At 42.6% G+C, this 16,842-nt stretch overlaps 1 protein-coding gene across 1 annotated transcript in view; it reads left to right on the top strand.

Moving 5' to 3' along the window:
- ZRANB1 (zinc finger RANBP2-type containing 1) overlaps positions 1-16,842 on the top strand; it is a 41,608-nt gene that overhangs the window by 21,180 nt on the left and 3,586 nt on the right. The window contains exons 4-10 of the mRNA XM_079976587.1: positions 3,118-3,305; positions 5,213-5,366; positions 9,168-9,239; positions 9,813-10,011; positions 11,658-11,778; positions 13,207-13,336; positions 15,839-16,068. Of these exons, the coding sequence (XP_079832713.1) occupies positions 3,118-3,305; positions 5,213-5,366; positions 9,168-9,239; positions 9,813-10,011; positions 11,658-11,778; positions 13,207-13,336; positions 15,839-16,068 (1,094 nt within the window). The remainder of the gene's footprint in view (positions 1-3,117; positions 3,306-5,212; positions 5,367-9,167; positions 9,240-9,812; positions 10,012-11,657; positions 11,779-13,206; positions 13,337-15,838; positions 16,069-16,842) is intronic.

The raw sequence follows: 16,842 nt of genomic DNA, 5'->3' as shown, positions 1-16,842 counted from the left end.
ACTAAGCTGGGAGGGAGGAATAACCAGTTGTGCTGGCATTTCTTTGTACCTTGGATCCAATGTTTGTGCCCAGAGAGTCTTTCTCCCTTTTGGCCTGGTGAGTAAAGGAGGCTATGGTACAGAATGCCACAAAATCGTTGTTTCTAAGAACTGACATGCAAACAAATTAAAAAGAAAAACTTTGAATATAATTTGTGACAATTGCAACCTACTGATAGTGCACTATTGTGGCTTTCTTGGTATAAAATGAAGTGCCCATTCTACAAAAGTAGAGTATCATTATGTAGGCTTAGAACATGAAATACATTTCAGTCATGCTTTCTGCAGCTACATTTACATCTGCTTCACATCTGACATCACATCTGATGACAGGTGTGTGTGGTTTTGGGAAAATAGCCTTGAGGGGGAAATGGGGAGGCCTAGCAGGTTAAATTTGGCCCATGGGCCAGAGATTCCCCATTCTAGGGTTAGGGACACTTTCCTCATTATTACCATCATATGAATTTGTTGATTTCTCTTAAGCAGAGGTCTATGTGCTAAGTAAAGGATATAGCTTGATAAATACCTGCAGAAAGATACTGTTTTATACAATGCAGTGTAAAAATCTGAATGCTGCAAGTTTGATCACTTTTACTTTAGGCTATGAAATGTTAACATAAAAGTGTAGGATTGAATTTTACACAGTGCTTTTACTGTATAGCTTTTCTTTGCTGGCTGGAAACCAAAGAGGTTGGGGATTTTTTTAAAAAAATCAAGTTCCTATTTTATAGTCTTCAGAAGCAATTTCTCTGGAACAGAGATTATAAAGCTAAACATGCTTGGAATAGCTTAGATGGCTTCAATATGGAAAATAGGTTGTATGCTGCCACTTCTCTTACTGTAAAGAGTATTGTTTCACTTCCCTAGTTAATCTTCCTAAGATTCAAAAAGATTGAGTATATAGTTATTTCCTAGGGTATGTAGTAATTTCCCAGAGAATGAACACCACTTCTTTCTGTGGTATAGTTTGGATTATCTCCCATTTCTACTTTCTTGGTGTGTGGTAATAAGCCAGAAATTCCCCTGGAATTAATCCGAAGTCCCTATGTTTTCCAGCACTGAAACAAGGCAGGATTTTAAACCATTATTTGCAGTTGGTTTAATATCCTAGCTTGTTCTAAACCTAGTAACCATAGTTTCCTGGTTTGGATCTAACTGAAAAGGAAGGTTAATTAAACACTTCCCAGTTTACCACAGTGTGTGGAGGAGAAAGGGGACTATGAGCACAGGTTTTGTTCCCCTTTGGGGCTTATTGAGTCAAAATAAGATTGTCTAAACCAGGCATAGACACACTCCGGCCCTCCAGATGTTTGGGACTGCAATTCCCATCATTCCTGATCACTGGTCCTTTTAGCTAGGGATGATGGGAATTGTAGTCCCAAACATCAGGAAGGCCGGAGTTTGCCTATGCCTGGTCTAAACATAGTAAGTTCCAGGAGCTTCCTTTTGCGTTCTGTCATCTCTTTCATCCAGAAGGAGAGGGATCCTACCAAAGATATTATCTCATTTTCTCTGAAGGGCAGTTCAGTACATACTTGCACATCCTGTCTATTGCCAAGACTCTCACAAACTTATTTCCCTTCCAGTTTGCCATGATGGTGTTGGTGGATACTGCATTCTTCAGAACAATAAGATCCCCTTTTTTCTGTACCAGGACTTCCTTGTTCCTGGAAGTCCATTTTGGGAAGATGAGGAAAGCATATAAAATGAATTCAGCTGTTTAAAATTAAGTATCCTAAATACAATGTACCAAATGCACCCGCTCTTCAGGGGTGGCATTGCACTCCTGATTACACTTCCTTTGTTTGCTTTATTCTGGTACATCCATATTCAGTCAAGACCCCACATTAATGAAGTTATCCATGGCAGGCATCCACTTAGCACTTTTGAAGTGGTTATTAAATGGTACCTCTTAGTTATTGCAATTTGCCCTTGCATGGGAACTTAGTCCGGTTGAGCCATCATAGCCCCTCCTTCAGATGGCTTGTAATGTTTTGTATTCAGCTTATGGCATTGACGGAGTAGTTATTTTGTGTGATTTTTGGCTAGCTTATGGTGAATTGCTCAGGTAACACCCTTCCTGAAACAAAGGCGTGTCCTACTCAAAGTGATGTTATTAAGTTTATATGAACTGACTGGACTTGCTAAAACAAATGATCCATATCTCTCCCCACTTGTGTCCAATATGATAGCACTTTCCTCATTCACCTTGAGAGCCAATGTCTTATAGTGGTTAGTGTCAAGACCAGGACTGAGGAGAAGTACATTCAAATCCCTACTCAGCCATGGAGCTCAGAGGGTGATTTTAGACAAATCACAAATTCTTGACTTAGCCTACCTCATAGGGCTGTTGTGAAGAAAAATGAAGTGGGGAGGAGCACCTTGTATGCCGCCCTGAATTTCTTGGAGGATAAAAATAATAATGTAGTAGTTTGTATACAGCCACAGGGAAGACTTCAGCGAGTTCTGTAGCTTCATATTGAAGCCAACCATGTTCAAGCTGCATCCTGTCTAACTTCTGTAATGTGTCTTTGGCAGATCTGTCACTGGAACTCTGGCACATTTGATCTGGTACCCAATGAGAGAATTTTGCCAAGCAGCCCTAAGGTCATTTTAGAAGGGCTCCATTTATGTGATTTTTTTTATAGTATAATTAGATGGGGCTATAAGTGAGAACCAAATCTCATTAGTAATGTTTGAAGTCCTTCCACAGAGGCCCTGTGAATATAAGCAATTGATTCATCCCTTCTCTTGAACTACCATGCTGTAGACAAAAGGTTGCATGGACTTGCTCTGCATACTCTCCTCCATGGACATGTACTGTATAGGTTTCTACCTTCATGTGAACTGTGGCAAAAATACTATGTACTGCTGCGAGCATACATTATCAGTTAGTGTGACTGGCAAGGCACAGAGCTCCACTGATGGCAACCAAATTCAAGGCCCTTCCCCAACTTAGGATCTCAATGTATGGTAAGGAAATGGTACAATAAATGGTAACTGGATTAAGAATGAACTGTCATTATCTTAAGTAATATTAGAAATTTTAACTTTATGACCCATGTTCCATGTCTCTAGGGGTTGTAGAAGGTGACTTAGCTGCTATTGAAGCATACAAGTCGTCAGGAGGAGATATTGCACGACAGCTTTCTGCAGATGAAGTACGCTTGTTAAATCGCCCTTCCGCTTTTGATGTGGGATACACACTTGTTCATCTTGCTATACGTTTTCAAAGACAAGATATGCTAGCAATTCTGCTTACAGAGGTGAGTTTTCACTTTTGCTGGTATGTGTGCTTATGGGAGTCCCTGCATCTGGTTCCAGTGACAACTGAAGCATCAGCAGGGAATTTAATGAGAGTAGTGCTGAAGCCTTGGTGGTCAGTTTGATCCTTCTTGGTGAGGTATACCAGAGAGGTATATGAATAAGATGAATGGTGCCAATACCAATAGAGATTTTGCTGTCCCTTAGTCTTATCCTCTGTTTCCTGTTGTTGTTGTTTGTTTTATTCAATTTATATACTACCCTTTATTAAAAGATCCCAGAATGGTGAGCAACATTAAGAACACATTTTATGGATTACAATAATAAAAACCATAAGAATAGACTGCGTAATAATAAAACAATAATAATAACAGCGCCTACCCCCAACCCCAACCCCGCTTTAAGAGGCCATAGATTATTTAATAGCCAAAGGCTTGGGTAAAGAGGAATGCTTTTGCCTGGTTTCTAAAGACATGTAATGCCAGATGAGCCTCTCTGGGAAAAGCCTTCCACAGAAGGGGAGCCACCGCCCTGTTTGGGTTTAGTGAATGTGTGGCTCTCCAGAAGTTGTTGGACTCTTTAGTTCCCGTGAGCCATAGCCTGCATTTACAATAGTTGAGAGTGATGAGAGTTTTATTGTACTGATTATCCACATCTACTGGGTTATTTACTAACAGAAATGATTCATAGTGGTTGATGAGGAAACACTGATTCTTCCTCAGCAAAGCTTTGCTCTTCTGTATCTTTAACAATTCTTATTAAATTTATAACAGTATAATTCCAGAGCAACTTACAGCATAAAACAAATACATAATTAAACTTCTGTGAAAACACTAAAAATGAAACAGTCTTTTCAGAGGTTAGAAGTCCTTGGGAAAGGTCTTCAACTGGCTCTAAAAAGACATCGAAGTGGTTGCTGGATGGTCATTCCACAGGCATATTTGCAATCAAGAAAGGTCCCCAATTTCCCCAGCTTAGATGACAATGACACGCAGAGATAGGCCTCTGAAAATGACCACAGTGCACAGGCAGGTTGATGTGGTGTAGCTTTACAAGTCTCAAGCCATGTAGAGCTTTTAAAAACATTTTGAAATGTTCTCCAAAATAGATGGTGGAGCACTGGAGAAATATTCCAATAATGTCTTATGTTCATTGAAGGGATTGTAGTTAACTTTCAATAAGTGAAATGAATAAATCCAAGACACTACCAGGCTAGGCAGAAAGGGACAGTGGAGCTGCGTATTTATGGACTTCTTCACGCCGGACATGGTTTCTATATGGAGGTAATCTCAGTGTAGGAAATATGTTCCTTGTGAAGCAGCCCTGGATACCCTACCATGTTAGGAATTTTGATACAGCTGTAAAGTACATCTTAGCTGTGTTTTATATTAGGAACACATGAATTCATGTGTTCACTAGATCCGGACAGAAATCAGGGCTGCTAAAACTTCCTTCTTGTTTTGTTTCTGAATGATGCCAGTTAGTTCAAAGACTTATCCAATGCTGGCAGCTCTTTCTAGGAACTCAATTTCAATTGATCACAGAGTAGCATTTAAGCTATGGAAGAAGTGACATACATCTCCTCAAAACCTAGTTCACTCTTTGGATAGTTTTGTCCTTCCTGCAAGGAGCTTGGGTTGGTATCCATGCAGGTATCCCCCTTTCCCTCTCACGGGGGTAGGTTAGACTACAAATTCATTACTGCCCTGTGATCACCCAGCAACCTATATGGCTGAGCAAGAGTCAGAAGTGAGATGCCTCTGTTCCCAAGCCCACCATTCCAATAATGCGGAACATTGGGTCTTACTGTTACTGTCAGCTGTCCTTGGGTGGGGGATTCTCTTGCGTTTTAACAGGTGTGGTCCATTTCTCTCTTAAATTAATAACATCATGAAACATCCTGTTACAGGTATCCCAACATGCAGCTAAGTGCATTCCAGCTATGGTATGCCCAGAGCTTACTGAGCAAATCCGACGTGAAATCGCTGCATCTCTTCATCAGCGGAAGGGAGACTTTGCCTGCTATTTCCTAACTGACCTTGTAACATTTACATTACCTGCAGGTAATTATGAGGTGCTTCTTTTATCTGGTAACTTGTCCTTAGCAGATAAATGGGTGTATGAAATTGCCCACTTCTGACTACTACTTATACTTCCTAAACAGAAGTGCTGTAGGTTTTGAAAAATCTTCATTCATTAAGCTTCTTGCCTACACATGGAGTAAATTTCAAAGGAGAGGAAACTTCAGGAGAAAGACTGTTGTCACAGTTCCTTTATATTAACATTGAAATTACATTGAGACTCATTCCTGTGTTTGCATAATAAAATACTCTTTCGGCTAAGGTTACCAGATTTTTTCCAAAGAATCCAGATTTTTTTGAAAAGAGAAAAAAAGTTATTAAAAAAAAGTTTTTGTTTTTGTTTTTTAAATAAAAGTAATATCTTCTCTTCTGTGGGCAGTTGGCCGGGTGGCTGGGTGCTCTCGTTTCTGGCTCGATTTTGATTTTTTGGGGGAGGGGGGTTAGCGGTTCCCCCAGTTGATGTGCCAGGTGTCCCCGGTTCCCCCTTGGCAGTGGCAGCAGCAGTCTCAGCAGCCTGGAGCCAGCCTGCTAGCACACTTGGCTCTGGCTGGCTTCAGGAGCTGCTTGCTGCCATGGTGCCCGCCATTTTGCCTCGCTGGAAGTCTCCATATGATGTGTCTTGTGCTGTTGAACCAATCACACAACATTCATTCTCTAATAAGAAATCTATAACACTTAAAATATAAATCCAGGGACATGAAATGAAATCTGGGGGCATTCTGGGGACGGATTTTGTCGGGGGACAGATTTTTAAATCCGGGGACTGTCCCTGGGAAATGGGGACATCTGGTAACCATACTTTAGGCCTCTATTATAGTCTTAGATTCAAACTGTTTTGTTAGTAAATACCTTGGTCATGGAAGTATTTTAAATTCTGATAATGTACACCTGCCTGAAATCACTGTAGCTGTAAAATAACCAGAATTCTGCTGCTGACTTCATTCTTCTGCTGCACAGCAAAGAGATTGCTGAGTTCTGAAGAGCATTCAGTTGCGATTGCACAGTTGGTATAGTACAAGGGCGGGCAACCTTTTGTCTGTTGAGGGATGCATACCAGCAGTGGGCAAAGCTGCAGCTAATGATGACTGGAGCCAGAGACAAAATATTTATGTCTGTGTTCCTTAGCTTACTAGGGAGATCTGCTCTGGGAAACCTACTTCTCCATAAGGGTCTGTTGGAGCAGGTGTTGAAGCCCCTTTGCTCAGTGAAGTAGTGCAGCTCCAACATAGAAATGAATGTGATGATAGTTTAGTCCGTATGACAGGAGCCATTGTGGCAAAAGTTGGGAGTATGTGAGTTTCTGAAAGCCCTCACAATAGCATCAGCATGTGATGGGTACAGTTCTCTGTGTCCCATTTGGCTCCATTGCACACCGACCGGAAAAAAGAGAGAAGAAATTGGGCTCAGTATGCCTCAAAGGCCCTGAGGCCTCCCCGCACTCTGGGTCCCAGACTCAAAGGATAGCTAATTACTGTTTGTTTCCCTTCAGCCTGAACTCCTAACTGAGGTGACCAGATAGCTGAGAGTTGGCATCTGTATATTTCCAATGGTGCCAACATTTAAGTGAAGTATGGTTCCTTTCTCCCACCAGTTTCTGAATATTTTTGCAGAACTTGGACTTAAAAAAAAGAAAAGAAAAAGCAGTCACTTGTATAACTTGAGGAAACTCTCCAGTATGTAGGGACCATTTCTGCTTTGAAACTATTTTTGTAGCAATTGTACGTGAGTAGTGCCCTCATAAACACAGAATCCCTGTGTTTCTGTTACTGCAGAGAATTGCTTGATGCTAAAGATAGTATTTTAAAGAGGAAAACGGCCATAGCTGTTCTAAAAACAGAAACATTCCTTTTCTCCAACTGTACGTGTTGTACTTAATTTGTTCTGATTCACTAGATCATGTAATGCAAAACAGTCTGACTGCTCTAGTAAGTGAAAATAATTACATTTAGTATATCTATTTTGGTAGGTGGGATGAGATAGGGAAGGAAACATGGATGGTGTTACTTGAAGATATAGCGTAGAGCTCTAACAGCTGAGAAACTTCAGTCTTCTTTTCCTAATTTTGTTTTGTTTGAAGATGCCAGTGCAACACAGAACTGATAAAATATATTGCATTTCCTATATTAAATTTCCTACACAGAGATGCATAGCTGTGTGGGAGACGTATGAGCTTGATTTTTTTTCCATTGAAGGCACCCTAATCAGACATATGAAGCTGTCTTAGACAAGTCAGACTACTGGTGCACCTAGCTCAATGTTGTTTACACTAGGGTTACCAGATGTCCCCGTTTCCCAGGGACAATCCCTGGATTTGTGAATAAGTCCTCGAACAAATTCCATCCCCGGAATGTCCCCGGATTTCATCTAATGTCCCCGGGAAACGCAGCAGCGGCAGTCTCAGCAGCCTGGAGCAGTTGGCTCTGGCTGGCTTCAGGAGCTGCTCGAAGGTCCCCATATGATGGTGGTGCAGGGGCTCTAAGATGCAGCTTCTGGGCTGCCTCCACCTTCCTGACCCCAGCAACTAAGCTGTGAAGGGAGGCTTCATGCTGCCTATCGGAGCAGCCTCCCAACTCCTACTTATGTGCAAGCAGGAACGGGGCGGGGATCTCTCCCTTCTCAGCTGAGGGATCCCCACCCCCTCCTGCTTGCATGCAAGTAAGAATGGGATTGGGGATGCTCCGATGGCCTCACCGCCGCGGCTCTTGGCCCTCCTTCTCCGCTTTCCATGCCTGACCCACTGCGCACTGCTTCACCACCACCACCACTGAAGAACCAACAACTCAAGGGTTGCCCAGGCTCATGGACAAAGCAGATAGAAGTCTCGGAGGAAGGGAAAATGTGGCGGTTGAGGTCAAGGCAGACAACCCTCTGTTGTCCCCAGATTCATTGAAAAAAATCTGGTAAACCTTAGTTTGCACTGTCTGGCAGAGGCTCTCCTGGAGATGCTCTACCACTGAGCTACAGCTCTCCCTGCACTCAGCTACACGCATTGGCTGCCTCACTTGTATACCCAATACATATTTTATTCTGGATGGTGAAAGCAATATGATTGGTATGTAGATGATTATGCAGGATTGTAGCCTTAAGAACATTTAGGCATTTTAAGTTCCAATTTTAACATATCCTACACCAGTGAGGAACGTTGCAGTTGGCAACATCAAAACTTTATCATCAAAACTTGCCAGGTGACAGCAGCAATGGAGAAGTTTTGTTGTGTGCCCTCCATTCAACCCTAATATGCTGCTCTGGTGTCATCCAGAGGTGGCATTCCTGTGAAATGTATGCCTGATGCATTTTGATAGGGATGTGAGGAGCTCTGGGAAATACTTTTGTCAAGGTTTCTGGCATCTGGGCTGCTGCTGGAGCAGTTTACTAGGACCCAATGAAGAAACTCTGTCCTGTAAGCCACCTCCCCACTGTAACTCCCAGGTAAGTTTCTTTAGCATGGTGGAAGTGTGGCATGGTGGAAGTGCTGGACCTCATTGATCTCCTGGTATTAGGGACACAGTGGGGCGCAATGTTCTAAGTGGGCTTCGAAATGAAACTTTTTTTGTCCTGTTTTTGAGTGTGGGGAGCATATTTAGGATTAGTTGAGATTGGAGCCATAATTTCATATAGAGAAATTATAAAGTATTTCACATAGTGTACTTGCGCTGGTTTGTCCTCTTTCTTGGAACTAAAGGACTGTTTCACTTGGTGTGATTGTCATGTGAATAGCTGTTCATATGGAATATGTGGATTCTAGAGTTCAGTCATTTGTCATGCTCATTCTTGGTTTTGCAGATATTGAAGACTTGCCACCAACAGTCCAAGAGAAATTATTTGATGAAGTACTTGATAGAGATGTTCAAAAAGGTAAATATGGTATCTCTGTTATGCAAGGTTTTATATTATGTTGCATTGGATATTGTATCTTGATGTTCTGCATAATATTTGCTATTTTATTTTACTATATACATGGTGAGATGCTTATTGTTGCTTAATTATGTTACTTAAAGTGGAATTTATCATTATTAATATTATTAGCAGTAGTATTATGAATGGAATACAAAAATGATATATTCATGTTAAGATATGTGAACCACTTACAGATTTCTGTTGAAATGTACAGTGGTGTGCAAGTTATTCATAGATTCCTTATTGTTTTTGATAGCCTGCCCTGAGAAAACTGAAGTGTCAGTTGTTAGGTTTTATGGAGTATTAATAGAAATATATGAAAGTCTGTACTATGATACTCAGTCATAACTGAGTTGTACATTTGCATGCACGCCACCATAACTGCATTCACAATTATGAAAGGAACTTCATTGCTGTATTCTGCTAATCATTCTAGAATTTCAAAAGCATGTACACTAGTATCTTGAAATGCAACAGGTATTTTTTGTAGGATTTAGGATGATTAACATTGTGTTGCTTGTTATCTTCTAGAACTTGAAGAAGAATCTCCCATTATAAACTGGTCACTGGAATTGGGTACGCGTTTGGACAGTAGACTTTATGCACTTTGGAATCGGACTGCAGGGGACTGCCTGCTTGATTCAGTACTACAAGCTACATGGGGCATTTATGATAAGGACTCGGTGCTACGTAAAGCGCTTCATGACAGTTTACATGATTGTTCTCATTGGTAAGTAGAAATCAAGAACGGAAATGAACACAGCTTATTCAGATGTCTTATCTTGAAAAATGCAAGCTTCTTTGTTAAGACTACCTGGATACCTGCTGCTGTCATAGGATGGAGGAAGGAATTTGGAGGATTTCTGCTTCAGTGGCTTGGAATCTTACACAAAATTGCCTTTCTGGCATCTATGGAGAAAAAGTCTGTGTTGTGTACCATTAAAGTAGTATAATTGATCAATCAGTTCAAAATGGCTTTTGTCCAATGCAATTTATATAAAGTTGTTACTGAAGTAATCATGTCATCTTTGCTGCTTGTGACTGTCCTCATAAATATCTGGGGCTCTGGAAAATGTCACAAACCTCTGTTGACATAGTTCCAAACCATATCACTTCCTTAACTAGAATTGCTGTGCAAAATCTTTTCATTATGTGAACTTTGAATCTGGTTTATTGATTACCATAGAGCTGCAGACTACAACTTCACTATGGATTGGAGGTGATTCTTTGTACAGCATGCCAAACTACTTCTCTTGAAGTGTGAACATCCTAAAGTCAATAGGAGAGGAAAATTAATTGGGACTGGTTTAATCAGTTAACGGGGCATCTGGAACTGGGAAATGATTTGGGGAGGTAATAGTTTTGGATGTTTAGTAGCTGAGACTCAGACCTCACTTTTATCTTGGTTTGTGGCCTTGGTTCTCAATCTGGTGTGGCGCTGATTCCAGCCATGATCAGCCAGATCACCCTTATGAGGGCAACAGTGTGTTACTGTTTCCTTTAGCAACTCCCATGCATAGCTATACCTATTCTGACCATGGAAATTACAGTAAGTTATAATGATTAATAGAAACTTTTATGGATGGAGTAGGTAGCACTGATGAAAGTTGGTGTCAGAATTGCTTTGGAGTCAGTGGCTATGCATTACCCCAGTTTGTAAAGGCATCACCTACCACTGCTATGAGTTCTACTTATCTAGGCTAGGTCTTGGATCAACAATGTCTCTTTCATGTGTCATTACTGTCCTCCTCCTTCAGCCATGCCTTCTCCCATTGAACACTGAGATAGGTAGTTCTGCTGCACTCTTCAAGATTTCTTGCACCTACTCACTCCTGGTACATTCTGCCTACAATCCACTCTCTTGAAGATGGTCACAGATGCTCAGCCAGACAAAGAACCCAGCCATAGGCCTATTACAGCCACCACACACTAAGAAAGACACATCACAACAATTAATCTCCAGTTGAACTCCTTTCACAGGCATTCCACCCCATCTCTTACCTGGGGCATCGCAGACATACCATGTCCATTGCTTCCCACTCAGGGGATGCTAACTCCCAGGTTCCAGCAGTTGCTCATACTGGGTTATCCAATGTGAACAGGGGAAAAAAACCTTGTACTAATTCAGAATTCAGTCAAGAGATGCTAAATGAGATATGTTTCAACCAAATACTATATATATATTTCTCAGAATTTGGCATTTATTGTCCAATTTTTTATTCAACTTCTCTCCTCCTGTAAAATACCTGGCTGAAGTAGCAAGAAAAGTATTGTGTTTGAATCTGAAGAAATCCACTTTCAGTGAAAGCTTGCATAGTTCGGTACGATCTTGAATTATGAAAATGCATCTTGAGTCCTTTTATGCTATTTTTGTAGGTTCTATACCCGATGGAAAGAATGGGAGTCATGGTACTCCCAAAGCTTTGGTTTACACTTCTCACTGCGAGAAGAACAGTGGCAGGAAGACTGGGCATTTATACTTTCGCTTGCTAGTCAGGTAAGACACGTGTGTGTGTGTGTGTGTGTGTGTGTGTGTGTGTGTGTGTGTGTGTTAGTGTTAAAAAAAAGCATGGGGAAGCACAGTTAAAAGTTACTTGCATTTTATGTTCACAGCTCCTATTTATTTGAATCTTACGGTTAGTATTTATGTACTTCTGTTCTTCGCCGACATATTCTCAGTTTAAAAGTTACCGATGGCTTGGATGTGGCAGGACCACTTCGGATTGTTTTCCATCCTGTTTGGGTATATTTTGCCAAAGTTTTTGTCTGCTGTAAGAATATGATGTTGGACTGAGTTGGCCTTTGGTCTGATCTAGTAGGACTCTTCTTAAGGCCTATCTTGCTCTAGCATCTTATTTTCCACAGTGGCCAATCAAATGCCTATGGAGAGCCTAAAGGTGGGACTTGAGGGCAAGTATCTCTCTTCTGCTGTTGTTTCCCAGTGACTGAAATTCAGAGGTACAGTGTCTTATGCACAAATGATCATTTAGAATTTTTCATTCTGAGTACTTTTAGGTCACACAATATAACAAATGTGACATGAAGTAAAAGGCAAATGAGTAGCACCTCCAGAATAGAAGCCCTTATTCTGCTTTATTGTAATTGCCACTGTGGTACTGAAGAAGCATATGAGATTTCATAATGCATTGGTCACATTTTACTATAATGTTAAAATTTCTTCTCTATTGAAAATACAGTCTTGTATAGTAATTAGTACACAGAAATTTCAGGTAAAGTGATGCTTTTGGGCAAGGCTAAAAATATAAGGGTGCCTGAAGAAACATGTCCTTGTTTGTTACTTTTACCTTCTTAGCCAGGGGTCGGCAAGGTTTACCTTGCCTGGGCTGATTCACTCCAGCGGAGATCCCTCTGTGGGCCGGATTGTGAGCGTGCGCGGCCGCGATTTCCGCCGCCTGTGCAGATGCGATTTTTGGCGTCTGAGCATGCGCAGACAAGATTTTCGGCACCACAGAAGCGAGTCGCCACACTACACCGGTTTAGCACAGCACGCGGGCAGCTTGGTTCAGGGGCGGCTCGTGGGCCGGTTAAATGACCCCTGTGAGCCGCTTGTGGCCCATGGGCCTTAGGTTGCCTACCCCCGCTCTTAGCTATTGTTCCTAGAAGGCTACAGGGGAAATCTGACTAAAAGTAGACAGAATTGGTAGCTGAATCTTGTGGATTTATTTTGGCCCCTCCCCCATGATAATTTAAGCACTAACCCAATGATTCTTGCATATACTTACTGGATAATTATAGCTTTCAAAATGCAAACAATTCCAAAAATAATTGATATGTAATTAACATCCGAACAATGTTCATGACTTCAGTTACATGATGATTTTGCTGAAATCAAAGGCTCAGTCAATTGGTCTGTCTCATGTGATAGATATCATTTTTATTTCAAGTGTTGTTCTCTTTGATACAGCCTGGAGCAAGTTTGGAACAGACACACATTTTTGTACTTGCACATATTCTTAGAAGACCAATTATAGTTTATGGAGTAAAATATTATAAGAGTTTCCGAGGAGAAACTTTAGGATATACCCGTTTTCAAGGTAAGTGTGACTTACATTAATGTTTGTTATAGAAAGGATTGCTTACATCCTGAGTGTTCACATTTTTCTATTTTAGATTTGACAGAGAGTAGATTCAGCAGTGCTCTACCAACCTTCTTAAGAGCACTCTGCTAATGTGGCTGTTTTCAAGGGGTCCTCTTTGCCTTCTTGCCTTAAAGTGACAAAGCACTGAAAGTCCCAACAGCTTTCAGAGATCAGTTATGGAGGCTAGAGTCATTACTTGATCTTTTTCTCTCTAATGATGCTGTAGCTTCTTCCATTCTTGGGTGCTTTCTGTAATGGGAGAGAGGCAGATAGGGAAGGCATGGTATAACATGGTATTTTGCTACAGTGCTCTGCCTGCTACATGTGTGTGCTCCACTGCAGCAGTGTGTTTGCACTTGGATCCTTGGGGCTAGTCAGGCAAGAGTCTGATAACAAGGGTCTGTTGTGGATCCAAATTGTGTGTGTGTAAATGCTCCTTCCCCAGTACAGCAGTCGCAATATGAAGTCAGTCCATGTAAGTGAGTATAACTTTGGCTACAGATAGGTTGAGTGCATGATACCATAATACTTACCGTATTTTTCGCCCCATAGGACGCACCGCCCTATAGGACGCACCTAGTTTTTTGGGGGAGGAAATAAAGAAAAAATTTATTTCCCCCCCAGGCACGGGGCTGGCGCAGGGGAAGCCCGAGCTTCCCCCGACCCCAGCCCCCAGAGGAGCCTGCTATCCGCAAGCCTAGGGAGCCGCGCCGGTCTCCCCAGGATTGCGGACAGCTGTGCGAAGCCCGGGTGCGCTGAGGCTTCCCAATGCAGGCAGCTCTGTGCAACCCTCCGGAGCCCGGCGCAGCTTGGCGCCGGGCTCCGGAGGGTCGCGCAGAGCTGCGCGGACCCCGGGAGGGCAGGCAGCTCTGCGCGACCCTTCGGAGGCCAGCGCGGCTTGGCGCCGGGCTCCGGAGGGTCATGCAAAGCTGCGCGGACCCCGGGAGGGCAAGCAGCTCTCTGCGACACTCCGGAGGCCGGCGCAGCTTGGCGCCGGCCTCCGGAGCATCGCGCAGAGCTGCACGGAGCCCGGGAGCGCAGGCAGCTCTGCGCGACCCTTCGGAGGCCAGCGCGGCTTGGCGCCGGGCTCTGGAGCAATGTGCACAGCTGCGCGGACCCCGGCAGGGCAGGCAGCTCTGCGCAACCCTCCGGAGGCCAGCGCGGCTTGGCACCGGGCTCCGGAGGGTTGCGCAGAGCTCCCCGGGCTTCAGCGAAAGCCTGTATTCGCCCCATAGGACGCACCCACATTTCCCCTTCATTTTTGGAGGGGAAAAAGTGCGTCCTATGGGGCGAAAAATACGGTAACTGCCATACAATTTAAATGCATTGCCACCTACTTTTCTTAAGAGGACACAAAACAGGAATTATGTTAAGTGAGTGCAGGAGAGCCATTGCTCTGTCAGGAGACATGCTGAGGGCAATCTCATGTGCAAATGCACCGGGCAGAGTTTTTTCTATGAAAGGTTGCTATGCTACATATGTACTTGGATTACTCACTGCTATTTTTAAACCCTCTCAAGGCAGGTCACGTTCCTAGTTTAGTTGTTTTGATGAAGCATCTATGAATAACTTCTGATGTGCTAGAAGACTGTCAGGGGGAGATTCAGTTATATGTAATGAGAGGCTGTGGGGACTAGATTAATGGACACCGAGTCAAATATGGCTTCCACTTCTTCAATTACACAGGACAGTTTGTATTTTAAGTTCATGCTCATGGGTTTATCATTGAAAAAAAGCTTGCATAGAATATTAGATTGCCTCTTGGGAGTTGTTACTGGAGCTCACGATGCTGGCAGTCTTTTAATTGCCAACTTTAAAGGTAAAGGTAAAGGTACCCCTGCCCATAAGGGCCAGTCTTGCCAGACTCTGGGGTTGGTGTGCCCATCTCACTCAAGAGGCCGGGGGCCAGCGCTGTCCGGAGACACTTCCGGGTCACGTGGCCAGCGTGGCATCGCTGCTCTGGCCAGAGCCAAAGCCAGAGCCAGAGCCGCACACGGAAACGCTGTTTACCTTCCCGCTTGTAAGCGGTCCCTATTTATCTACTTGCACCCGGGGGTGCTTTCGAACTGCTAGGTTGGCAGGCGCTGGGACCGAATGACGGGAGCGCACCCCGCCGCAGGGATTCGAACCGCCGACCTTTCGATCGGCAAGCCCTAGGCACTGAGGCTTTTACCCACAGCGCCACCTGCGTCCCCCAATTGCCAACTTTAGGAAGACAGTATTGTGTATTATATTTTACTCTGTGGTCCACAGTAAAATATATTTTATAACCACCAATTTAAATGAGTCAGCTTCCTAAATTTGAAACCAGTATCACAATGTATTAAAAGACATATTGAGATGTACATTGTAAATGTGGTTTATGTCATGCTTTCAGATTATTTTTTCCCCATCAGCATAATTAATGTGCAGTGTTCCATTGATTTAACCCCTTTCATCACTCCTCCTTCTTTGTAGGTGTATATTTGCCTTTGTTATGGGAACAGAGTTTTTGTTGGAAAAGCCCTATTGCTCTGGGCTACACAAGGGGCCATTTTTCTGCTTTGGTTGCCATGGAGAATGATGGCTATGGCAACCGAGGTGCTGGTGCTAACTTGAACACTGATGATGATGTTACTATTACTTTTTTACCATTGGTCGACAGTGAAAGGAAGCTGCTGCACATTCACTTCCTGTCTGCTCAAGAGGTAAGAAACACTAAGCAGTTCAGTGTTCAGTGAGACACTGCATCAACAGAAAAGGAAAAGGAAAAAAAAAAAAGCCTCTCTGGAGAATCTATATGGTAGAGAGCCTATAGCTGATATGTAGCAGTTGCAAAGACATTTGAAAACAGATTGCAGTAGTTTGATTAACAGGCATGAGAAGCCTTGTGTGCCAACTTAGTGTTGCCTTTCTGAAATTGGTTTGTGAGAGTGGTTGGTGTTGGGGGGTGTGTGGTGTTGGTGTTGTTGTTTTTAAACAGATGTATTAGTAAAGCTTTTGAGGAAAAGCTAAGGCTTCCCAACCGGAAATAACAGGCAAAACAGTATGGTCGAATGTTCTGCTGGTGTGAGTTATGGATCTCTATAAGTTTCTCCCTCCGTCTGTCTCTTTGTCTCTGTCTCCGTCTCTTTCTCTTTGTAATTAGAAAGTGAAAATTTGAAAGCCTAAAAAGGGCTACAAGACCCCTTAATAATATTTAACCATTTCATTTGTATGCTTATTAAAAGAAGACTGCAAAGTTGAAAGTAGCTGAAAGCATAGGACTTTTATTTATTCTTATTTTCTGCCTGCCTAATGGTGGGGTGTGCATTCTTAAAAGTTCCAATACCTTGTGTTTGTAAAACACAGAGCTGGCAGTTACATAAAATTTAATTTATAGGAAGGAAAAAAGTAGGATATTTATGCACTGCTTTAGATAGTCCCTTTAAAAAATCCACTTTCCTAAGACAGTCTTCCTGGAGCACTTTAAATGTTGCAGG

The sequence above is a fragment of the Podarcis cretensis genome, assembly GCF_951804945.1.
Source record: "Podarcis cretensis genome assembly, chromosome: 5".
In the NCBI taxonomy this organism is placed as follows: Eukaryota; Metazoa; Chordata; class Lepidosauria; order Squamata; family Lacertidae; genus Podarcis; species Podarcis cretensis.
This window is presented reverse-complemented; position numbering and strand designations above follow the sequence as displayed.